Source organism: Cyanistes caeruleus, chromosome 3 (assembly GCF_971803275.1).
Source record: "Cyanistes caeruleus chromosome 3, bCyaCae1.hap1.1, whole genome shotgun sequence".
Classification (NCBI taxonomy): domain Eukaryota; kingdom Metazoa; phylum Chordata; class Aves; order Passeriformes; family Paridae; genus Cyanistes; species Cyanistes caeruleus.
This window is the reverse complement of record NC_141703.1, coordinates 33,233,245-33,259,238: the sequence shown is the minus strand read 5'-3', so window position 1 is coordinate 33,259,238 and position 25,994 is coordinate 33,233,245. Positions and strand designations below refer to the sequence as shown.

Here is a 25,994-nt window from a genome sequence, read left to right as displayed (position 1 = left end):
CCATGTCACAGATACAATTTTTTACATGTTCCTACTTGATGATTTTGACAGGTCACACTGAAGGGACTGGACTGCATAGTATGTTTGTATGAACCAGCTTCCATTGTTCTTCTGACACAGAAAATTTAATAAGTGTCCAGTATTACTATACCCCATGTTCAAGTAGACTCCTAGCATATTTTACAGGTCTCTGGATGCTGCAAAAATAATGACTGTTGTACTCTGAAAGTGTACCAGATCAACCTGTGCTCTGCTTCCGCCCTTTCTAAGGAAATGCATCATTGTGTTTGTGCCACTGTGCCTCACCTGTGCTTCCACTGCACTAGTCCAACTTGTCCTTTATCTTAGACTCAAGGATATTGTGTTTCCAGCAGCAGTGAGGAACAGCTCCTAGATACTGCTCGAGATAGTGTATCCAAAAGAGCAATTCACCTGGAACAGTTTACTTCAGAGGCCTACTATCCTCATGGTGATGTCTGTTAGCTTCTAGCAGAGAGGTTCAATGTGATATATATCAAATTGTCATCACGTCACATGTTTCTGTGAAGTTTTCTTCCTTCTGTTCTTTGGGAATGTGATGGCTGCTCCCAAGGTTCACACGATCATTTGCAGAGCTGTGCTATGACTTTATCTTGCAGGTGAGGATTTGTGGCAAGGAACAAGATCTAAAGCATTTCTGCAGTTTCAGCTGCTCCTTTCTGATGCCTGCAGTTGGGATTTTCTTTTCTTATGCTCCCACATATACTCTCATGTATCAGTGAAACTTAGGAAGCCCATGACTCCTCTCAGTTGAACCCCTAAATACTTATTTGTTCAAGAATGTCAAGTCATGCCTCCTGGTGAAAAGGGACTTGTGGTTGTTGGCATCACCTGGTAGCTCTTACAGGCTCAAGCCTGGAATCTAACTGCAGACAGCATTTAAGTCTGTCACTCTTGGAAGAGACCCGTCTTGCTGATAACCTTAACAAATTTCAACAAAATGGACATGATCCTAGAACCTTCTGTGAGGACTATCAAGGCTAATCTTAGAGTAAATCCAAGGCATGTGTTGGAATGAGGCTGGGTTTTATGTTTGAGCTGTCTAACCCAGCTCAGTGTTCTCATGTTCTGCCTGCTGATTTCTGGGAGTGGAGAGCAATTTTCTAAAGCAAACTGAAATTAAATTTATTGTGCTGCTTGTGCAGAGTGGAACACTTCAGTTTGCTTTAGAAAATTGTGTTCTGCACAGAAACATGCTATTGGAGTTAAGATGAAGCAATGATAGCAGTGATGGAGGGAAAAGCCAGGGGATGCAGCTCCATGCAGTTTTGGTTACAGCTTCTTTGCACTTTGCTTCTTGGGGAGTATTTTTGTCTTTGCTTTGTAGTCAGTCAGTTTGCCATCACCCAGCCCTTTTCCTCACTCTCTGAACTATGTCACAGTGCCCTTCCCTGCCCCAGCATTCATGGGTCTTCTGGTGTCCTGTCAGTCAGTGCTGCAATTCTGATCAAGGTAAATGTGGAAGTCTAGCTAAGTACACAGAACTGTTTCTAAAATTTCATAACTAATTCTATAATTGTGATGGAAGCCTCTTTGGAAATATTTATAATTTTATTTGGATTTTTTTTTTCCTTGTGCAGTAAATGATTCTTTTAACAGCTAAAACAGCTGCTCTTGTTATTGTGACTTTTTTTTATTTAAGAAGTCTTGACTTCTTTTTTATTTTTTAAAATACCCTTTAAAAATCTTTTATGGAGGTCTCTAGTTAATCTTTTACAGTAAATTTATTTTAAAGCACAGGCATCAATGAGGATAGGGCTTAGTCTAGCAAGATAAAATTATACAAATTTTATTTGATAGAACTTGCCTTGTTTTATGAGACATTTCCTCAGAAACTAGAACTGTGAAATACTGTTCTGGCAGAAATATTTTCTACTACTTGTCTGAAAAAAAAACCAAATTGCTTTTCATGAAATCATGCCTTTTGCAAAATCTACAGCAATATTAGATGAGGATACCACAGTGACTGCTCAACCTGCCAGTATTGGATTGCAAAGTCTTGAGTCTTGTTGACATCTGTGCAATTTGTATGGCCTTAATATTTAATAAGCCTCATACTCTGCAACCTCAGAGTGAGAGCAGCTGTTTTAAAAACCACCTTTTACTCTTGTCAGAGTCCTTACCCGACTCTTTAAAGCTAGAGGTGTGCTTGGAACACTATGTGTGATGGGTAGAGCAGTCATCAATTTTATGGCTCCATGCTCCTGTTGTATTAAACTTTTAAGGAGTTTGCAGAATGAATACTTTGTACAGAATTTCAGGACACTGCTCCTGATCAGTGGGGACTGTGGCAAGACTCAAGTTGCCTTTTTAGGAGGGTGAGTATTAGGAGTGTCCAGGCAGTGCTGCAGCCTGCATGTTCTGATTGCCCACTTGTTGCTGAATGGTTCATTGGGACCTAGATTTTCCACGGGGCACAGAGGACATGACTGAGAGGGGCAACCCATATCTGTCAGTGAAATAGCAACAGTGAAAGCAGCAGATAAAGGTCTGCTGATGTCCTAGGAAAAAGCAGCTGAGCCTGCTCCATAAAGACAAATTTTTGTGTTTGTCTCCACTAAAAAGCCATATAGAAGCTTAGAGAAATACAGTCTGAAAAAATTTGTTTCAGCAGCATCTATGAACATATGGACTCTTTCATTCCAAACTTCTGATTTAAACTCTGTTTTTGTCTTTGTATACACAGGAGTCAATTTTAGCATTGTTAATCATCTGCAGGTTCCCACCAGTTGGACTTACTTGTTAGAGTGGAAACTGTTCATCCTTTGCATTGTGTACTCCAAATTTGCTAGCTCAAGCTGGAGGCTGTTTTTGAAACTACTGCCTCTCCCAGTTTTTGGACAGTCTAAGTGAAGAATCTGACTTCCTTCATTCTGCAAACCCTTAGTCAGTACAAAGTAATGCACAAATTAAAAGTATTTGTCATTACATTGGTGTATTTCACCAAGGCAATCCATGCTGTAGGTGATAAAATTTTGAATTACTTTTGTGTAAGAAGCCGCGTAGCAGAAATTGAAAAGCTCTGTTATGTGGTTTGGGAGTTTTCTAAAACTCTTCCAAAACATTTCAGTCTTTAAACCCATGGAAGTGGCTTTTTTTAGGTCTCAAAAGTGGTTTTAGCAAGTATCATTCAGCTGACATCTAAAGTAAAAAAAAAAGTAAATTTTCCCTTTCTTTTTCTTTTTTTCTCCTGGAGGCTTGAGTAAATTGTTATATATTTCATATTTATTTTTCTCTGTAGTTATGACAGCTGCAAGTTGCAAATGCTTTGTCCTAATAGGTCTTTAAGTTTTGAATCTGAGCTTGAACTTTAAGATTTGTTTGCCAGACTTAAGTCAGTTTTAACTCTTCAGTGCTTTAGTTTGTTTTGTTTGCAGCTGCATACTTCTTCTTTTTCCCCCCATGGTGATGAACAGCCTGAAAGATTAATGTGTGGGAGCTGCTGCAAACTGCTAATGTCTTTTAAAAGGCAAATTGTTAAATCAGAACTCTCTTCAAGTGCATCAGGGACTCTGAGTCTGAAAAAAATGAACTTCATTTAAAGCACACCACTGGCTTTTTTAACATGAATTGCACAAAAGACATTCAATGTCTGCCTATGAGGTGTATATGAACTCAACTCTAATACTCTGTGACATATTAAAACGTGTCTTCTGAGGTGTAAAAAGTATCATGTTGTGCTGAAAATGCTCTGTTGAACTGGAAGCCTCAAGCAGTGGGTTGAAAGGAAAAGTTATTTATCTTCTGACTTGGTGCTTTGAGCAACAATGGGAGAAATGGGAAATCCTAGGCTGGTTTCTTTTTGTTTTAATGCTTGGCTGCTTGGGAGAGGAAGAGATGACAGCTGTGTTTCCTGCTGGCTCTGGGCAAGTGCCATTCACCACTTCTAGTGGCTTCCCTAAATGTCAAGGGTTCTGGTACAAAACCGAAGCTTGATGGAGGCAAAACAGGAGCTGAAATGAGTTGCCCTAGATACTTTACCTCCACTGAAGTAAATCTGAGGTCTTTATGTATTAGCTGGTCAAGCTTTTGTGTTGTGAGGATATTAATAAGTGCACATACACTGCCATTTAACCTGCAAATTCACATGGTAGAAAATCTTGGAATAAGAACTTTTTAAAGTTTCAAGAGGAGTTTCTTCAAGTGTCTAATTAGTCATCTATCTCTTAACCATGTTGTCCAAAAGCAGCAGTACTAGCATGTAATTTTTAAAAACAAAAATTCAGTTGCATGCTCTCAGAGGTAGCTCTCTCCAAGAGCAGTGTTGATGGATATAGATTGTCTCAGCACTTAGGGCAGGGTGGAGTAACCTTTTATCTATACATGCCATTGTTCTGTGGGGCTTTTTTTCCTTCTGTTTAAACTGCTTATCTGATACCAGGCCCCCAACAGGCATATTGCTAATAAATGAGGTGCTTTTTCTGTGGTTTGGGATGGCTGTTGCAAGCTGGACAAAATGCGTTATAATATATTGCATGCTGCTGTCACTGGCACTTGTATTGTTATGTCATGCAATTTTCTTAGTCTTTGCAGAAGTGAAATTGAATAGAAGCCAGAACTAGCTGATACTGTATTTTACTTGAAAAATCTAAATGGAAAAGTGAAAAGAAAAGGCTGTGAAGGTTACATTTGAGCAGAGATGTGGCAGGTTACTTAAACTCATGTATGCAAAAAGGGTAAAGGATGTGCATGGAGAGCAGCAGTGCTTGGATTCATGGCCTGATACTATCCTTTGTTGTGAGCATGGGTGTGGGCTCATCCCATCCTCTAGTCAAGGGGGAGTTGTTCATACTTCTGGTGACAAATTTATAAATTCATGGGTTTTTATAAGTATCATGTGTGATTAATTATCTAAAAAGCAAGTTGACTTAAGCAATTTTTCAAGTGGGATGGTTAGACATAGTTTTATTGATGAAAATGGTTATTTTTTGAATTCATATAAATCATGTCTTGAGACAAAAAATTAAGGAATTTTGGAGGGTATTCTGCTGATGTTTATCTGAAACAGGCCTGAAAGTGGCGTGGTATGAAAAAAGTGAAATGAAGATCCTTCTTCTAGCTTGGTGTCTTTCTGACAGGGTACTCATCTACCTTGGGATGCAAGAATTGCTTTATAGTGATTGTTTTGCACATGTCCAAACCCAAAATTTTAGTGTAGGGCTAAGAGCTGTTGTGTTGAAACTGTGTGTGAAAACCTGCTGTCTTAACCTAAGAATTTCTTATGATTGTTCTTGTATTTGTTCAAGAGAACATGCAGGAGAGAAGACTGAATGGACAAAAGACAGCATAAATAAAAAATACGGTTTACACACTCAAAATGTGTTGTTTAAGAAGAAGTTCATGGGGTGCCCAATGGTTCATGTAGGTGGGATCAGCCTTTGGAGGGGGGTTTTACTCCTTTTACTCCTTACCTTTTTCAGTCCTGCTGAGGGGTCTTGCACCAAACCCCTGTGGTGTCACTAGCTGCCCTGGATGCCAGTTGGTCAGATTATTCCGTGTAGCTGCAAATGGCTGCTCTTCATCTCTAGTAAATCTGATTTTATTAGTCCTCATCTGACACCTTTTGCCTAAGAGGAAACGTGAAATCATGGGTTCCCATCCACTTCTGTGCCACTAATGAGACACACTGGGGTTAGAGTTGAGGTGGTGTGCAGAGAAGAGATGAAATGTGATTGCTCAGGCACCTTATTGGCACCACTGCTGCTAAAAAAGGTGTAAGGGATGGCAGAAGCACAGGCTGCAGCAGTACCTGACATCTATTGGGAGCAGGCAAGGAAGCATCAGTGTGTAGCAGGAGCAGAGCAAGAAGTCAGTGGCCAGGAACTGTAGGGTGAGCTTGGCTGGAAACAGGTAAAGCTTGTGCCAGTTTAGGAGGAAAGAAGGAGGGTGGTAACAGGCTGTGTAGGAGGTTGGGAACTGCAGCTGTGGGACCTCTGAACAATGTGCTGCTTGTAAGCAGGCTGAGCTTTTGGATGGCTTTTTTTGTTACAGCTCTAAGTGCTTCTTCTCCAGCTCACAGGAATCAGTCAGGACGGCAGAAGTGTCATGAAACTGCTCATGAACTGCAGGCTGTGGCAGAAGTCATTTTCTGGTTTCTGCAGTTAGTGCAAAAACAACTGCTTAAATTTTGAGCTACATATGGAAACAAGTAATAGATTCCTTTGCTCCTGCTGTCCATGAGGTCTTAGAAGAGCATTTGCCAGCTTTTTTTTTTTTTTTTTTTTTTTTTTTGGTTCAAAGCACATATAGTGGGATGGGTGTTAGAACAGCTGTACAGTGGGAATGACAGTTGTGTGGTTGTGAGAAGGCCATGGTCAATGAAGTGCCTGTGCTCAGAGCACAACTGAGAAAGGAGAAATGGGAAACATGTGGCTTCTTGGCTCTGCTTTGTGATGTCTGTAAGGGGCAGGTTGCTTCTCTGAGATGGGATAGATCTTCTGTTGGACTGTGTGTATTTGGATGCTGTAATAACAAGGTTTCTATGGTCAGACATAATGATCAAGAAAAGCCAGAGTTGTCATCTTGCTTCTATTTCTGTCTTTTGGGTCAGTGCACTTCTCTGTAAGTCACAAACCATTTTATCTACAAGTGCTTGTTGGTCTTCTGCCCACAGCTACAGAACATGGGGCTTGCCTCAGCAAAACATTATTTTCTTGAAAATGCAGTCAACCTGAAACCTTTGTCTACTCTACATGTAGAAAGTTATGTTGTTAGTAACTGGAAAGGGCTTGGTGCAAAAAGATCTTTGGGAAGAGAGAGATACTGGAATGTTTTCAGTTGTCTCAATGAGAACTTTTCTGGTACAGGTTCTATTTCATTCACCTTGGTCAAATTTCTTCTTGTCCTTTTCCTCCTAAGACTTTGTTTTGGCTCCTATCCTAGTCAGAAGTTCCCAGAAATGGCTTTTAAGATGAAGGCCTCCACACACATTACTTTCTACAAATTAGCTAAGGCCAGAGGCTGGGATGTCAAAATGTTCCTAGTAAGAAAACAGATCTAGCTACACTCCTTAGAGGTATTGTGGGACTTCTGAACCCAAAACTCTACCAAGATGGATGTATTATGTATTTCCTGCCTGCCCCTTCCCCCTTCCTCCTCTCCTTAAGTCAAAATGAAATGACTGTCAGCAAAGAGAAAATGATGCTTAATGAGTTTCAATTGGGTTACAGATTGAAGCCTGACTCCTTGCAATGACAGATTAATAACTCCTTCTGCTGAAGTTTTGGGGAGGGGGGAATAATTATTTTCTGATTTTTTGTTGGTTTTTTTTTTTAACTGGAAAGCTCATTTCTTGCTAGTGCCTGAGCCAGGTGTTATTACTGTAAATCTTTTTGTAACAAAAGACATTATTATTTTTCAGACTCTGAGGAACTTGTGGCCTCCTGTTTGAGATATGCTGAGTGTTCTAACATTCAAATGGAAGAAAAAGCAGTAATAGAACACAAGGATTAAATAGAAAGCTTTTTGTTATACACCACAAAAACAGGTACTGGTCCTGCTGCTCTTCTTGGTGCCTGCCAGCACGGTCACTGATGTGCCTGGGGGAAAGAATCTCAGCATTTGGGGTTTTACTCTTCTGGCTTACAAGTGTGTGCTGAAAGAAATGCTTCAGGTCTGCTGCTGCAGTTGCAGTTGGCACTCTCTTAGGTGTGAGGGAAGGAAAGGGAGCCACAGTGGGGCAGAGGATGGTGTCTCTGTGACGGCCCATTGCTGCTCACACCTCTAGGAACAAGTGTGGTACTAGTACATGTATAGCTTCTACTACTTGGGTTTTATAAGGAGGGCAACTTATATTTTGAGAAGTATAAAGGAGCTTTTAAAATATTATTTATAAAGCATTTAACAGCAAATGCTTTGTTAAATCTGTGTTGCATGAAACAATGATTACAGAGTAGCTAAACTTGAAAACACTTGAGTTGAGATTAGTTGCAGACTCTGTAGTTTCTGGCAAATACTTGTGCCTTTTATAACTGTGTTATTTTACTTCTGAGTTGAGATTGTCTCTTTAAATTGTGTTCTGTGGCTTGTCCAAGGTCTTTCACTGAGTCATTACCAAGGCCAGGGTTGGCTCAGGAGCCTTGACTCATAGTCCTATGCTTGGACCAGAGGCCACATGTGATTACCACAGGACAGCAGCTTCTTCCAGGGCTGCCTGTCACTTCAGGCTGTTTGACAGATGCTGTCATGTTGGGGGGTGTGTTGTGGGTTTGGGGGTTTATTTTAATGCTTCTAAACTTTTTTCTTTTTTTTTTTTTTTTTTTTCTTTTCTGGGTTTTAGATTCTGGGAGAGAATAAAAAGACTAATTTTTTCTTACTGGCTATCATTTTGCCACATATTTATTGTCATCTTTCTGTGGTTGCCCTCTTGCTACTAGGGTCTACTCATCCCTCCAAATTATATGGAACAAACTAATTTATTTGGGGTTATTGCTTTTCTATGCAAATATAAAACTGTATGTGAAACAAAATAGCTCTTCTGAAAATAACTTTTGAAATTCCAAAGCAATCTTCTGTTTAAATCTCTTGATAGCTGAATTTTTAAATCATTCTTCTTCTACCTTGAACCTATTCTTTAACCCCACCATCAGTAAGAATGTGCATTACAGCATAAAGCATGCCTGCCTGCCCCTGTAGTTCATAATATTCTTTTTACCATTTTGCTATACATGTTAAGTATATGAATCACACCACATGGCACAACATGTAGAAGAACTAGATCCCTACTCTCCTGTGAGTTTTTTGGATCCAAAGGCTTGCTAGAAGGCACGAGTGCGCAATGCACAAGTATCTGGCAGCACAAAGCCAGCAGGTTAATTTGACATTTGGATTTGCACAGTGTGCCAATAATTTTTTTTTGTGTAATCTGTTTATTTAAATTCAAAACTATGCTTAGTTTGGCTTGTTTTAAAAGTGGATAAAATGCTTATTACAAAGATGTCCTTGATAGCATACTGCTATGTCTGCCTACAAGGAGGAGGAACTACCCGCTTGTTTACTGTCTTTAACTTCCTTATCTAAAATAGCCCTAAGGCAATGACAAACCACGACCTAGAACCTCGTATTCAGAATTTTAATGTTTGGATATCCTCAGAATTTTTTCCAGGCTTCAAGAACTGGCATCCTTTGCTTTCCTTTCCCATTGGAAAAGGCTGGTTTTATTTATTTATTATTTTTATTAAAATGTAGTGAGGATCATGTGCTTACGCTGCTGAACATAAAGTGTTTCCCATTTTTCAAAGTTTTCATCTTCTGCAGTGCTGTGACAAGCTGGTGAATGCCACACAGGCAACATTGCACTGTTGAGAAAACAGTTAATAGATCGGCCCTGCTGAGTGCAAGAGAGAATCACACAATCACAATTAGGTTGGAAAAGACCTCCGAGATCAAGTCCAGTTTGGGACCGAATGCCACCATGTCACTAGACCATGGCACTGGGTGGCACAAGCAGCTCTTAAAAGGCTCCAGGGATGGTGGCTCCAGCACCTCCCTGGGCAGACATGTTCCAGTCTCTAATCAGCCTTTCTGTGAAGCAATTCCTCCTCATGTCCCGCTTCAGCCTTCCCTGGCACAGCTTGAGCCCATTTCCCCTTGTCCTGTTGCTGGTTCCCTGAGAGAAGAGGCCAACCCCCACCTGGCTACAGCCACCTTTCAGGTGGTTCCAGAGAGTGATAAGGTCACCCCTGAGTCCCCTTTTCCTCTAGGTTAACAATCCCAGCTCCCTCAGCTGCACCTCACAGGATCTGTGTTTCAGACCCTTCACCAGCTCCACTGCCCTTATCTGGACTTGCTCCAGCACCTCAATGTCCTTGAAGAGAGGTGCCCAGAACTGGGCACAGCACGCCAAGCGTGGCCTCACCAGAAATACAGATGCTACCAGAGGCCTGGGGCTCTGCAGAGACCTGCTTAACTCTTCTTCAAGGAGTTCTGTAGTGGAGTTCCTCTGCCCTCCTGTACAGGGTAGTACAGAGAAGGGCAAGCAAATGGTTTAGAGAGTGAGTTGCTAGTGCTTCTGGAGATGGTGTGTAACACATGATCTGATTTTTTAAAAGTTTTAATATTCAGTGTTATTGTCTCAGTTCCGGATCAGAAAAAATACTTGAATTATTTTGTGCAAGTGTTGAAACTTCCTCAAAACTTGCTGTGAAATTTGAAGGTGTGGACTGGTTCAAAGGCTGGCACAGTAATAGGAAAGATACTTTATCTGTTGGTTTTTAGGCTATTTAAAGTAAAACTTTCCAAGTATGGTATCTTGATGCACGCAAACATCCAGAAGAAAAATTATCTATGTGATAAACACTGTGTATTATTATTAGTCTCTCACCTTGAAATTATATGCAGGGCTTGATTTCATCCTTCTTGCCAATTTCTTTTCAGCTTTGTTTCTTTGCCCTCAAGCTGGTAGAAAGTTCAGTTTGGAAGTAGAGAAGAAAAATCTAGACTTTTAAATGTAAGAAATCCTTTATTTCCCCTCCTTATTCTTTGTGTGTAATTTCAAAAGCAACCAGTATTTTACTCTATCACCAAAGAAGCTGGTGTCCAGGTACATAAAATGTGCTGTTCTGCCTCTGTGTGGGCTGCACTAAGGGATGACAAAGTCTGCCAAGCCAAGACTGGCTCTCATCACTGACAGTGTTGCCCGGCATCACAGACCTCTCAGTGGTTTGCTGTAGTGTGACTTCCAAAATACACTGCTGCAATAAATAAAAAAAAAAAAAAAGAGAAAGAAAAAGAGAAGTACTAGTAACAAGTGCTTTATGTGATGTATCACAGTACCTGCTTTCCTGTACTTATGTGGAATTAGCTAAGTATCTCCTGGTCACCCCTTTTGTCTGCTTTTGATAGGGTTAGTTGAGGCCCAAGGCAAGTGGCAAGTCAGGGTGAACTGAGGCAGTAAAAGCAGCCCCTTCCTAGTCTGCTGGATCTTTTTGGGTTTTATGATGAGACTCATTGGTATTTATTTTGCTCTGAGTTAGGAGTGCAGTCTGTCACTTAGAAAAAATAAAAACCCAGCTCCAAAGCAACAAGAAAGCCCCAAGACCTGATCCAGAAAGCAATTAATGTGATTTTAAAGGAATTTTTGAAGTATGAAATATCTGAGAGGTCCAAATGTTCATGGGAAAGACCTTGGGAGGTAGTCTTGTCCAGCCCTTTGCTCACAGCAGGACCCCACAGCTTGGGTTGCTCATGGCCATACTCAACTGAGTTTTGGCTATGTGCAAGGAAGGAGATTATGCAGCCTTTGTGACAGCCTGTTCTGGTGCTCAGCCATTTCATTGTTTTGAAAAACAAACCTTATCTGATATTTTTCGCCTGCATTGCAACAAGTTTGTTGTCTCTAGTTTTAATCACTGTGAGCTTTCCAGAAGATTCTGTCCCCCTCTTCTCTGTCTCTCCAAAGAATAGCTGCAAACAGCAGTAAAATCTCTACCACTTCTCCCTCAGTTTGAAGGCTGGAAGGGAGGGACCCTCAGTTTTCAGCACCTGGCTCTTTACCAGAAGTGTATGAAAGAAACTGTTTCTGAACAGGTTTGAGCTCACAGATTGATCCACTCCACTGATTCACAGATCAAGTTGGATTCACTGATCAAACTATGTGATGTGAAGTGTGAATGCCTCTGGTTCCTGCAGTCAGCTGCCAGCTGGCGCTCCCTGAAACCTCAGGGCTGCTTCAGCAGAGAACTGGGCTGGAAATCACACAGGCCACGGCTCTTACCAGATAAAGGTACTTGTGGCTATGTGTGTCTTTCTGAATTCATGTTCTCGCTTCAGTGGCTTCTGTGCTCAAACAAAACCAAAAGTAAAGGTGACATTTTAAATGGTGTATTGTTAGATTGGTGTTGATTGACCCACCCACTAAAGGAGGTTTAGATTGGATATTAGAATAATTTTTTTCACTGAAAGGGTGGTCGAGGATTGGAATTGCCCAGGAAGGTGGATGAACCTCCATCCCTGGAGGTGTTTAAAAGATGTGTGGGTATGGCACTTAGGAACATGGTTTAGTGGTGGACTTGGCAGTGCCAGGGTAACAGTTGGATTCAGTGAACTTAGGTATTTTCCAACCTAAATGATTTGATGACTGACTGAAATCAAATACTTTTAATTATCAGTAGTGATTTGTTTCAGAAGGGACAAAATATTCCCAGATTTAAACCCTTCATTTCTTGTAAGAAGTACACAATCTGTGTAATCAGCATTGTATGGGCAAGCTGCTGGCATAAATGCTCTCTCTGCTAAATGCAAGTCATGCATATAGGTTATTAAGTATTAGTTTCTGAGATAATCCTTTGTAAGAGTCTTGGAGCAATGATGTAAACTTGCCCTTGCAATAGCTATCACAATCCAAAACTTTGAAAGTGATGTTCTTCTCAAATTTTGAAGTATTTGTACTCATTTATAGCTTTTTCTCTCTTGTGGCAGTCTTGCAATAAGAGGAAGTGCTGGATTTGTTTGGCCTCGAGGTTCTCTTTTTGAAGAGGTAGAATGTTCTTAAGCAGTCAGAAAAATATTTGCTTTTGTTCCAGGTTCTCAATATACTCTTCAGCAGTAACACCTTGGGTAGGAGTAACACAGAGTTTATGCACTGATTCTTCTCTATCTCTTCCTAGATTCCAGCAACCATTCCAAATAAACAACAGAGCTATATACTGAATCTATGCTTATGTTGACAGCCTATAAGTAAGTCTTAGTCTAGGCTTGTCCATTGAACAATTCCAGGTATCTCTCTTTCTATTCCACTTTTCCTCTCCAGCTGAAACTCTGGTGTTTCAGAAATGGTGGAAATCCATAGAGAGAATTACTAAGGATGCCCTGGTCCTCTGTATAACACCTAGTGGCAGACAGCTTAGAAGGGCATCCTTCCTGAGGCTGTAAACCAGGCAGTTTCTTCTGCCTGAAAAGCATTTAGGGTTTTAGTTTTTTGTGATCTTGAGGGGCTGACTGAGCTGTCTGAGCTTTGTTAATGTTGTTTTATCAAGTGAGATGGGATGTAGAAATCACATAACAAGTCCAGTAATTTTTTAGTGTGTTAAAGATATGATGTTCATTGGAAAATGGAGAATTCTTCCATATAGATTGTTGTGAAGGCTTCAAAAGCACTAATGACTTCTGTCAAATGTGTGCTTAAATGTTTCACTTTAATATTCAAGATTTGTTGGTTTGGGCCTATATGATATATATAGGAATATGCCTGTACCTTTGTACAGGTCAGGGAGCTTTCCATTCTTCTAATTAATCTTTTGAACTAACAGATGTCTAGTATTTTGCTGATGAAACTGGCTGTGGAATTTGTGTGTCTTCCCCTTTTGTTTTCATACATATTTCCTTTAGTGACTACGCTGTGGGTAGCTTCACCCACTGCTTCTGACAGCCTTTTGCCTCAACAAAGGCACCTGGTCCAGGTGCATCCTGCTGCAAGACAGCACCCTGACAGCAGAGACCACATGCTCCTAAACTGCATGGTGCTCAATGCAAAAAACTCATCCTTTTTGCTGTTTTACCAAGAGGAGGTATATGAAAATTCCCTGTAGCTGTGCTACTGGGCCAAGGGAGAATGAGGATATGGGATAGAATGTTTAACTTCAAATGCTAAGTACTAGTTATGAATATAGTTGTCATATAACTGGTATGTTTTATTATGGAGGAAAAGGTACAAGTGGATTATATCCAGTTATATAGTGCAATCACCTCCTGCTCTCAGGTTTCTCTTCCTAATGCAGTAGTAATGAGGCTTCCCATCTGCTTTTACAATGCATTCAGTAAGGACAGTCTCTGACCCTAAGAAGCTACCAGTGTCCCCCTCTCTATTCATCTGAGCAGCAATATAGAATTGGCTTTGTGCCACAGCTATGTGGAAGCTCATCTGTACAGTTTTCTTTTTGCATTCTGATTTACTACAGGATTTCTGGCTGATGCTGGTTAGATCAGTTTTTGCCAGTCAGTCTTCCTGATGTGTTTTGTAAGCCTAGCTCTTCCTAGCTGTGAGGAGGGTGAGAGCAGCAGAAAGCTTAGGCTGCTTGCCTAAGCAGCAAGGTGAAGGTGTCTGTACCATAACAGGTAATGCAAGTAGTTTGGAGGTGACTGGCTGTAACCTGTCACTTTGTGTCACTTTGTGTTTCTGCCTCATCCATCATGTGTAGCTGTAAAATGCTCTGGTGGTGTTAGGAGATGCTTCTATAAATCTATGTATTTAAATTGTTAGCATTTGAAACTTCAGTAAGTAGATTTATCTTGCTTAGGGAATCTCTGTGCTCTCTCAGAGTATGTACTTCCCTTTTCTAAATAAAATGTATCTTAATATTCCAGTTTATCCAGGATTTATCATGTTGCTGCTCTGTTCTTAGAGAAGGAAGGCTAGAGAGGAGCCTCCCACTAATGTCACAGCTGCTACCTGCTGTATCTTCTTTCATTAAAACAGTTTATCACTGTGGGCTTTAGGAGAATGAGGTGTGTTCCTTTGGTTGGCTTTTTGGGGGTGCAGTTGGGTTACTCTTTGCACTGTGCCATAACAATAAGTCTGTTTGGGTTTTTGCTGTGTGTGGTAGGTTTTTTTGTTTGTTTTGCCTAATTTATTTTTTGGTTATTACCTGTCAGCTTCATTTACTATCTGGGTAAGCTATGGATGCAGAGGGAGGGTCATAGGGAGCAAACCCAACATTGACTACTGACTTGTCAACAAAAGCATCAAGCATCCATCTTCATCTTGCACTTGTCTGGAACACAGATTAAATTGCAGATCACCCTGAGGCAACAGGGGAGCCTTTAGTAAGTGGGTATCAATTTGTTTACTTAGCAGACCAAAACCACTTTGACTGTTCTTATGTGTTCTCTCTGCAGATGCTTTTTCTTAGTACATTGTAACAGGAATGGTGCTCAGCTAGAACTTTGTGCTTCTCCAGCCTCCTGGCACTAAGTTATGAATTATTTTTGTCACCGTGTCTGATGCATTTGTTACTGATAGTGTTTTCTGGTTGGATTTTCTCTGCTGCCTAAGTAATTGTCCTATATTCCTGAACCCTGGATCTCTTATGATTGCTCATTTACACCGCATTTTATTTTTGTTTATATGAAATGTGGAAAATTCTTGCGAACAGCATGTAGCGGCTTCCTCGTGCATGTCACCTGTCTTTTAGTTTTAAAGTTTGTGGAGCACACAGAAGATTATGCAACAGGCATTGTTTGCTTGTCTAAAATTGTAAGACTAAAAATGGCATCCTTGCTGCAGCCATAAAATAATACAGCAAACATCACCATTCTAGATCAGGTGTGGTCATGTGTTTCCAGCAGTCCTTGTTTTCTGGCAATTGATTGATTCTGTCCTCAGGGCAGGCGAAATGTATTTGATTCGTCCTAATGTTTGGCCTCCCATGTGACTGGGGGCTTTCACTTCCAAGGTGTGAATGAGGGTGAGGAAGACAAAACTGAACTGGAACATTTTGTTTGTCACTTCAGTCAGGTGCCGGATCCTTCAGATTCATTGGTGGTTTTGATGTGCTCAGGCCACCCTTCCCCTGCAGAAAACTGACGGTAACAATTCACTTCAACGTGTTTATGATGCCCATATGCTTGTAAAGTTCATGCACAATCCCTTGGATGACGTTTGAAACTCGTAGCAAATCAGCCTCATGGGTTTTTACCTCTCTTCCAGGACTCATAGTTGGGGTGATCCTGAGGTACGGGACTCCCTCCACGAGTGGCCACGACAAACCATTCAGCTGCTCGCAGGAGAACAGGCCGTTCACCACCCTGCTGGTCAACGTCAGCGGCAAGTTCTTCGAGTATACGCTCAAAGGGGAAATAAGCCCTGGGAAGATCCACAATGTGGAGCAAAATGACATGTTGAGAAAGGTGAGGCTACACCATTTCACATGCTTGGCCTAGTGTTCCTCCTTCATCTGTGCTTCCCTCGCTCCTCCCGCCTCCATCCCATTTGAGCCTTAGGTAGTGTCAAGTGTCAGTGTTCCTGATAGTAACAGCACTTCAATGCTTACTTCAAAAGCACCTTCTGTATTATATCACTGCTGGAGAAACTCTACTCTGTTACATGTATGTGGTGTTTTCCTAAAGGCCTCTGTTTGAAGACTTAATGTATGTTTCTAACACCTGTAGAATTCACAGAGACCAGCTGAACCAAAAGAAAAAAAGCCTTTTGCTGCCCTGTGTAAATGCAATATAAGGAAAATTATAATTTCTTAGTGAAAAATGATTGTTCCTTGTTGGTTTGCTTTTTGGTTTGTTTTTTTCCTAGGGTCTTAAAATCTGTTTATTGTCAGGAAATAGTTACTGCTTCCACCCTATAAACCACCAAATAAGACAGTCTGGTGTTGGAAGTGAAATTCACCTATCAGCAGTTGTTCAGATGTGTTATTTGCCTTTTGATTCAGTGTCAGGAATTAATCACTTTTGTATGTATCAAAGCTAGACTTTGAAGCATAGGATTGTGGTTTACAAGTATTCCTTTCTGCAGATTATGAAGAGAGCTTAGCTGTGTGTGTGTGTATCTCTCTGCTGTAGGTGTCTCAAGTTAGCTGAAACGAGTCCTACTCTGGGAGGGCACATTTGTAGTGTTTGTCTTCTAACTTGTACTTAGGCAGTGGGTGAAAAGAGCAGAGATAATCTCATATGTGTGAAGTCTTCTGTTTGCATTTTAACTGCTGTGTTTTGTTCTTTAGTGTAGTGTAGTCCATCATGGATATCTGGAACTCCAACTGAAATACATGGAAGTGGTGTATTACCCAAATTTCTGAAAACCAGTCTTGTATCTGACTTGATTGGCTTACAATAACTATTCAGTGGTTAAACTTGCACAAAAAGTAAGCTAAAATAGCATTTCATCTGCAGCTGTACTAATATCAGGTGTCACAATAGGAGAGGTCTCCTTCAGCATCATTTCTACTAGAAATTTTCAGTTTAAAATAGGGGACTGTGTTTGGGACTGCTGCCAGATCTTGAGTAGCTGATGTGATGCCTGTTCTTTCTAGATGCTATTTACCAACAAGAGCTGCAGCTTTTTGCTGCTACATACAAACAGAGCTGGCCAATGTTTTAGAGGCTAAACTTACCTATTTCAACAACCAAAAATAGTGGTTGTCAGAAAATGAATGAGGAAAAAGTCCTAACAATTTGTATATGTCTGCTTCTAATTGAAATTTCTTTTTTTTTTTTTTTTTAGGTAACATTTGACCCAGAAGTTTTTTTCAACATTCTATTGCCTCCTATTATTTTCCATGCTGGTTATAGCCTGAAGAAAGTAAGTGCAATAACTTCTGAGGAGAATAGATCCTTTTTTTTTTAAAATGTGAGATTGCTGATTTGTTCAGGATTGTAGTCTCCTTTCAGGCATTTATTTACAGTAAGAAAAATCTCATTTCCTCCAGAAGTGGTTAGGTCATATTGGTTTAAGAGAAAATACATATATTTTTGGAGTATAAATGTATTAAACTCCACTTAATTTTTCTGATTTGTTTTTCTTTGAACTTAGCCAGACATTAATGTCAGTTTCATTTAAAGTAAAATATGTTCTATTATGAATTGTTTTGGTCCTTCTTAAATGTTCAAAAAGCAGTAAATTATGCTGAGAAGCAGACCTAATCCCGAGTCCCAGTGGAGATGTGCCAGACCCTTAATGGCAGAAGGGCCTAGATTCTAGTCTTGCTTGAGGACATCATGAATTGGTGCTGGTTTCTGTCAATAAGCTACTTGTGGGATCTAATGCATGGCACAGATCTGGTTTATTCAATTTATTGAAGTTGGATTGAATTCACGTAGCAGTAATTGAAATGTTTCTCTGAAGTAGAGGTGTGTTTCTGTGTGTTGATGCAAGTGAAATATTGTGCTGCATGGTTCTGAATGGGCAATATAACTTTTCTAAAGTATATAAACCTCTTTTTCCTATGCAGAGACACTTTTTCAGGAATTTGGGGTCCATTTTGGCTTATGCTTTTCTAGGAACAGCAGTGTCTTGTTTTATTATTGGGTAAGTGAACTCCGATATCTGCTCCTCTCTACACTAAAGTTTAAGCTGAGAAAGCACTCTCTCTCTCTCTCTCTCTTTGCCTGCATATGTATATTTTATGTATGCATATGCACACACGTTTAGTTCAAGATAGCTGCTCATGTTGGTTTGCTTGCCTGCAATCTCTTACGCTGCTCATATTACTGTGCCTTGTATACAGATATTCTGAAAAACAGAAATCCTGAATTGTATTGGTGACCTTGGCTTGTCTCTCAAAGAATTTCAAAGAATAGAGAAATAATCTATTATTATAGACTAATCTTACCTCAGAGCTTTTGACCTGTGTATTGTGTTGGGAGAAATAATACCAAGGGGAATTCTGAGCAGGGAAAGTTTGGTGGAAAACGGATGACACATGTAGATTCTGTGCTAATTGTATGAAGATTTCAGACTTTGCTTATTGGTTTTATATGATGTCCTCTGGATCATTTATTGCTTGGTTTGCTTCATAGGGAAAAGGGGAAAGTTCACTTTGAGAGCTTTGTGCTACACTGTGGCAGTGTCCCACTGAGCTGGAGCAAAAAGAAACCTGTCTGAAATACTGTCGCTTGTGCTTTCCCTTGGCCTGCCTGAAATGCACCAGCTTATTTAATTTGGAATGTTTTTTCTTCTTTCTCTTCAGGAATCTCATGTATGGGGTTGTGAAACTAATGAAGTTGGTGGGTCAGCTGTCTGATAAATTCTATTATACAGACTGCCTCCTCTTTGGAGCGATAATATCTGCCACTGATCCAGGTACCTTGATAAACACTTTTTTAATAACCTTCCAAAATAACCATATTGTTAGGATTTTCAGCTGTATATTAACAGGACTTTATTTCTGTTATGTCAGATTACTATCTCTGAACCTCTTCTCTGAAATGCATGCAAATTCTCAGCATTTTGAAAGCTATTCTCTGCTGATTTGTGACTGAACTGGTATGACATCATGGTATATTTGGAGAAAAGTCTAACTCTCCTGTTCAAATACTTAAATATATTTTTATTAGGTGGTTTCCTGTTAAGTGTGCATCAAGTTTAAGACTGCAAATAGATGGAATTATTGCTTTTTCTGGGTAGCAGGACTTCCTTCTTCAGCTACATTTTTTGGAGATGGGTAATTTAAGAGCAATATTTGAAGCTTTTAGGTTCTTTAGGTGGGGGATTTTTTCCTCTTTCAGATCAACTTCATGTTTCACAGGTTAAGGCAGAAGAACGTTTTTCTGGCCAAGTAATTTCAGCTTTTGCCCAAATAATGTAGACATCCTTCAGAGTCAAGCAGGCTCACATTGAAGTCTCTGCTTGACAGATCAGTTTGTAGGTCAGGGGCCAGGGTGGGGAGTGCTGAAGTTATGAAGCTTGATATTTAAAGCAGTTTATTTGAGGTGCTTTGTGGTGATTAGTGTGAAAAAGGGAAGTAGCTCCTGTGATTGAGCTGGGCTCTGAACAGCTGGTGGTTGCATGCAATTTATGCAAAAAATCACCATGTGATTTCTGAAGTGTGTATATGGGAACATTTTCAAGATCATGGTCGTTCATCTCAGAATTTTCTTGAAAGAATGATTATAAATATTTAGCACTCTTGTCCTTTTTAAATTATGTGGAAATTCACACCTGTGGCATAGTGTATACTTAGGGGAACACTTAGGATTATTTGTACTGCTTTACAATGGTTGAAATAATAAACCTGTGTCAACAATCCAAACAGCTTTTAAAAGCAGGAAGAGCTGCACAACATTTTGCTTGCTGTCCTATATGGAACATGTTTTAAAATAATACCAGGGCTTTGGTAGAAGGGCTTTGTCTGCCCCATGCCCCTTGATCATGGGGGCCTTGCTATGAACACTGCAGATGGGAAGACAAAAGAGCCACCTCCTAATGGAGCTGCCCTAAAACTGATGGAGGAATTGCTTACTTGTGGGTAAACATGGCTATGGCTTCCCATTTTAGTTTTGATCCCATACTTCAATTCCTGGGTTGTGTTGCTTTACCCAAACTGGGAAGTCTGCTCCACAGCTCATACAGTCATTCCAGTGTTGTTTTCTTCTTTTCTTTCTGTAGTTACCGTGCTAGCAATATTTAATGAGCTGCATGCTGATGTCGATCTCTATGCCCTTCTGTTTGGAGAGAGCGTGTTGAATGATGCTGTTGCCATTGTATTGTCCTCGTAAGTAACTATGTGAATTTCTACTGTGAAATTACTAAATTGCTTTTGGCATTTGTCTGAAATAAATGCTTTTTCTGAGAAACATTATTTTAAGTTTAAATGGATTGCCTTTAACTGGATTGGTAACCACTGCAAACATTTCCCAAGGCCCCTAATGCATGCATAAGCCAGAATGACACAGATGCCTTCAGAATGGGATTGTCTCTCTGTGGCTCAGGTAGTGTTGTTTTCTGATGCCGCTTCTAACTTGTCATTGTGTTCTTTCTTTCTAGATCTATAGTTGCCTACCAGCCAACAGGTGAAAATACCCATGCTTTTGATGCTGCAGCATTTTTCAAGTCTGTTGGTGTTTTTCTGGGAATATTCAGCGGTTCTTTTATGATGGGAGCAGTGACAGGGGTTGTGACAGCTCTGATATCCTTTTTCATGTTTGGTTATTCCAGCTGAGGTGGCACATATGGATATTATCAGGGCTTTTCTGTTTCCCATTATAGCAAAACTAACTCTAGCTTGTTTAATTCTCAGTATGAAGATGTGGCCAGTATTCATGTCACTTCTTTTCTATAGAAAGACATTATAGGTACCCACAGAAATCAACCCTTTCCAATAAAATTGAGACCATAGTAGAAGTCTTAGTGATGTTGCTACAACAAACCAAAGGAGGGCCATTAACAGGCACATCCTAATAATGTTTAGTTTTTTTATGAAGTTAGAAAACCTAGTTCTTATTATTAGTCTTGAAAGACATCTCCTATGATAAATGGTATTTGATTTGTCTTCAGCAAAATCTCTGTTATTTCTGGAAGGGGTAAAATGTGATGTTTTATACAATGATCACGAACCTGTGACTCTGAAGCAGTAATGTCTGGACTGTGTCTTATATACACACTGTCCAGATTTTCCTGGCATGTCTGCATAATGGAAACCCTTTAAGGATATCAGGGAAGATGTGCTGTTGATGCTTTAATGTTCAGTCTCAATTCCACTGATCTGCAATCAAGGGGACCCAGAACCACGATTCTTACTTTGGCTTTTAGGCTTTCATCCATCCATAGCTCTCACTGCTCAAATGCAGTTGTTGTGGGTTTTGCCTTGCTGGCTGGCTACTAGTTAAGGCTGAAATGCATTCAGATCCATTTTGTAAATTTATACTTCTGAAGCAGCAACTAATCCTTGCTTTTTCTAATGGTTGTGCTCAGGAAGATGATGTGAGGCTGTTCAGAACAAAGCCTCCGTGGTGGCATGTTGTGTGTGTGGTGGGGATATTTTCCTTTCTTGTTCTGTTTTGGTTTTGGTTTTTTTCTTTGATTGTTTAATTATATGACTATTTTCTTTTGGAAACATCCTTAATGTCACGCAATGCTGTAGAAGCAAACAAAATTTGCATTTTACTATTCATAGCTGATTAGAACCCATAAATTATGGATTAATATTCCTTTAGCATGAAGTACCTATATCTGTACCTCTCTGAGTAAGGGGTTTCATGCAGTCATGCACTGTCCTTTGATAATAAATGGAATACATGGTTTCCAAATGATGTAGGTAATATGCAAGGACTTACTCTGGCTTTCAGCTTTCAAGCTGCCTGTGTTTTTTTTTTTAAATAGTTAAGTTGTAGTATCACATCGTATATTTTTACTAAATTGCAGCATCTGACTGGTTGAAAAGATGTGAAATACATGGCCATGTCTAACAAATAAAGAAAAGGGTTAAGAAAAAAATAAAATAAAAATAAATAATAATTTCATTTCAGTTAATGTTTCAATTTGACCAATTATAAGAAATAATGAAATGTTTTTCTTTTCTTGCCTTTCTCTCACCTTGATCTTCCTCCAAAATGATAAGCACAGGTTTTAATTTCAGATTTAATGAAATATTTTGGTATGGTTACTTATAATCACAGCAAGGGGAATAAACAGTTTGATTCACAAAACTGCCAGAAAAGACTGGAAATAAGGAACCGACTCTGACTCTTGCCTAATTTCAGGGGAACAAGTTTGAACCTCCTCCTCCTCTCCCTTGGAGTGACTGTAGCTATCCAGTTTCCTTAGGCATCCATGAATTTCCCTTGAGCCAGGCACTGGGAACATCTGAGAACTCTGTGGGGAAATGGGTTCCAGTTTTTTTATGTTGGATGTTGCTGCCTCAGAAGCATGATCTGCATAATGGAAATCTGTTTAGGGGAAGTGGTGGGGAGGAAATCAGCTGAGCTCAAAAGTTTTAGAAATGGTTTCTGTGCAGAATTAATAGCTGCTTAAAAAGTATGCTGCATTTTATATTTGGTGTAATGCCAACACAGAATTTAATTATTTTTTCTAATGATGCTCTGGGCTTTGTTTTGAGGGCAACCTTCTGACAAAGGTCATAGCTAAAGGTGTGTCTGGAATATATGTTTGCCCTAGTCCAAGTCAGTAGGGGATGTCAGCAAGAAGTAAGTGTGAGTGGAGAGTTGGTACTGATTGCCTTCATATGAACTGTGCATAGCTGTTTGCACCTCAGATACAGTGTGCTGTTCAGTGTTTACCTGCCCCAGAGCAGCACTTAGGAAAAAAAAAACCACCAAAAGGATTCTATAAATAGGTGAACAACTTTTTTTTTTGTAGTGTGTGAAGGGCTAAATTTAACACTACTGAAATCTGTTCCGCTTCTTCAGTAGCTGTATGAATTGTTAATTCAGTGTTTGCTTTGATGTTCCTCAGGTTTTGCTCTCCTCTGCAAGATGAACTTGGTTTTTCTTTGCTTTGAAACACTGAGCTGGTCTGAGTTGGCTTTTTCTCTAAAACACATCAGCACAAGGAGAGGTAATACATTTTGTGGGCAGAAATTGTTTTGCCTTAAAAGTACTGAAGTAGCCATGTTTGCTGGAAAAGACTTAGTAACAAATCTGAGAAGAAAAATTCTTGTGAATCTCACTGGTGTTAGGGTTGCTGTAGTCAAGAAAAGCTCTGTAAATTAAATGCTTTTGAATGCATTTTATGCTTTATTTGGAGGTGGGAGTGGGACTCATAATTGAGGTTGGCAGGGGGAACAAAACATCATTCCCCCACCAATTCCCTGAAAAGCCAAGGCCCACACAGTCTAAAAGGAACAGCAGGTGTATATCCCTTCCTTGCCAGTACTTCAAAGGGAACCATAGAATAAGATAATATTAGCTCTAAGAGGTGGAGCCACACATGTACATAAAGGACATATATCCACTGTGTCGTGGATAAACAACAAGAATATCCAAAACTGATTGCTGCAAGTTGAGTCTGAAGTTTGCCTTGATGTGTTGGAATTTGCATTTTTCAGCATCAAAAGTGCTTTGTTTTCTAACAAGCATGGGCTGTTAGTTCATAAAAGTGTTTTTCACAAATACTCTGGGAACAGAGAAGCCAAAGGATTTCTTTTTGATCCCTTAACAAGCGACTTAACGTGACAAAGTTTACCAAGTTGCACTGCTTCCCCCTGCTGGAAACGGCTCTCTTCTTCCTGATGTCCTGGAGCACTTTCTTGCTTGCAGAAGCTTGTGGATTTACTGGTGAGTTGCTTGGATTCAAGTACATGGAGACAGAAGTCCATCTCAGCAGCCATTTTTCCACTTTCTCATTGAAGCTTTTCAATGAGAAACAAGTTTGTGGTTAAAGTTGGGTTGTTGGGTGTTTTTGCGTTCTGTTCAGTGCTGAAGCTGCAGCTCACTGTATAACAAAGGCAACGGTTTGGTTCTGACACCATCTCCTGGTATCTCACTCACTTGAATGGAAGAGTTATAGAATCTCAAGGTTAGGAATTATGTATAAATTAAATGGAGCTCGTGAAGGGCAAGTGTGGTGAGCTGACAGTAAACAGGCTGATTTTTACATGTGGTTCTGTTCACAGGTGTGGTGGCTGTCCTGTTCTGTGGAATTACCCAGGCACATTATACATACAATAACTTGTCAGTCGAATCAAGAAGTCGCACAAAGCAGGCAAGGATGTCTTTTACCTTTTTTACAGTGCATTGCTGTAGTAGTCCATGTACTTTTATTTTTACAGCATCTTTTTTACTTGGCCTTTAACATGTGATGTTTTTCTCTCTAGCTCTTTGAGGTGTTGCACTTCCTGGCTGAGAACTTCATATTCTCTTATATGGGCTTGGCACTGTTTACTTTCCAGAAGCACATATTCAGTCCAGTTTTCATTATTGGAGCTTTTGTATCCTTTTTCACATTGTGTGAGGTTTCTCTATTGTTTTATGGGCCCAAAAACTTGTGATGTCTGTTGGCTTTACCAAACAGAGAATGGTGGCTGGCCTAAGTTTCCCTAATGTCTCACAGGCACAATAATTTTGAGAAAAATCTTTGGTTATACTTTACATCAAAGCCCTCAGGCCTCTGTGCCACACAGTTGTTGGCTCTGTACCTAAATGTTAGAAGCCATATAGTTTCAGTAGATAAATAAATGAGTATGCTTTAGTGCATGCTTTGGCCATTGACAGCCAACACTGTGTTCTTGTATTTGAACTTTGGAGACCTGGAAAAGGATTAATTTTTCTCTCTGCTTCCAATGGCCCCTTGAGAAAGTAAGGGGCAAACTTTAAATACATAAAAAGGAATGTGGGTGAATAGATCATCTTTAATGAGCAATGTCCCCAAGGCTTGCATCTCTGGTGATGGGAGGAGAAAGGAACTGAGCTGGGGTGCAGACCATGACATGAAGGGCACACGTTTAAAGGTTCTGCCATTTTCTCTGGTTGACTTGGTACCTGACTCTCAAATTCCCCAGAACTGAACACTTTGTAGTACTCACACTCATGTAAGCTCTGCATCCTGCCCCTGTTGAAATGGACTGTGTAACTCTCACCTCACTATATACCTGGCTGCTTGAAAATTCAGCAGAATTATAAGTATGCATGAAGAAATGGGAACTAATTTTCCATTCTTCATTTCCCTCTGCCTGCCGTAGGAGTAGGGCTAATGGAGGCAAAACACTGTAAAAGGACATATAAAGATGGCCATGTATGAGATGTACTTCTTTCCTCTTCTCTCTACTGTTTCCTCTACTTCTCAGGATTTATCACACTGTCTTTATTTTCCTTTGACCATTTACATTTTCTGGAATAGTAATAAATTTTCTCCTGTGTTGCCTCCCATCCACTTTTCTGACCTAAGAAATGCTCCAAAGCCCTGCAGACATTGGATAAAGATATGAACAGAATAGCTGTGTCTGGTATACTAAGCAATGTAATTTTTCATGCTTAGTATAGCCTTCCATCTTCTCTCAAGTTGTGCTGTCTGCCCTGGGTTTGTTTTCAGTAGTTGTTGCTTTACCTACTCACCTTTTAATACATTCTCCACATATTTTTCTACCACTACACTTAGCCTCTGTTGCCTCTTGAGTGCTTTTCTACCTTTGTGAGGAGGGCATCTAGTACTAGCACCCATGTTTTACTCAACACCTGTGGTCCCCATTGAATTAACAGCTTGCAGAGGTGAAATATAGAGACATCACCAGTTGTTGAAAGGCTGGACTTTAAAGGCAGAGCTAGAGCCTCAGCATCCTTGGCAAAATCTAAGCTATTATGTCTACATACATTACTCTTGATGGCTTCTGATGTCTGATTTCTGCAGTCCTCAAAAGGACTTGTATCAAGTTGTTTGGAATAGTTATGTGAGGATTATTGTACAAAGTAATAATCAAAATCTGATTTTCCTAGAGATATTCCCTGCTGACAGCATTGCATTGCTTTAGCTATGGCAATAACCCAGTGGTGTCTAGAGCTCTTATACTCTCTTTATTTCTTTTCCATGGGAGATGTATTATTCTTCCAATGTTCCCATC

General features: G+C 40.0%; 1 protein-coding gene across 2 annotated transcripts in view; it reads left to right on the top strand.

Moving 5' to 3' along the window:
• The window catches only part of SLC9A7 (solute carrier family 9 member A7), a 69,088-nt gene that overhangs the window by 16,528 nt on the left and 26,566 nt on the right, over nt 1-25,994 (top strand). For both annotated transcript variants that reach the window (XM_086880658.1, XM_086880660.1), the window contains exons 2-10: nt 15,683-15,882; nt 17,207-17,284; nt 17,934-18,010; nt 18,672-18,784; nt 20,090-20,195; nt 20,468-20,609; nt 23,610-23,715; nt 24,054-24,142; nt 24,255-24,368. In XM_086880658.1, coding sequence (XP_086736784.1) covers nt 15,683-15,882; nt 17,207-17,284; nt 17,934-18,010; nt 18,672-18,784; nt 20,090-20,195; nt 20,468-20,609; nt 23,610-23,715; nt 24,054-24,142; nt 24,255-24,368 — 1,025 coding nt within the window. The remainder of the gene's footprint in view (nt 1-15,682; nt 15,883-17,206; nt 17,285-17,933; nt 18,011-18,671; nt 18,785-20,089; nt 20,196-20,467; nt 20,610-23,609; nt 23,716-24,053; nt 24,143-24,254; nt 24,369-25,994) is intronic.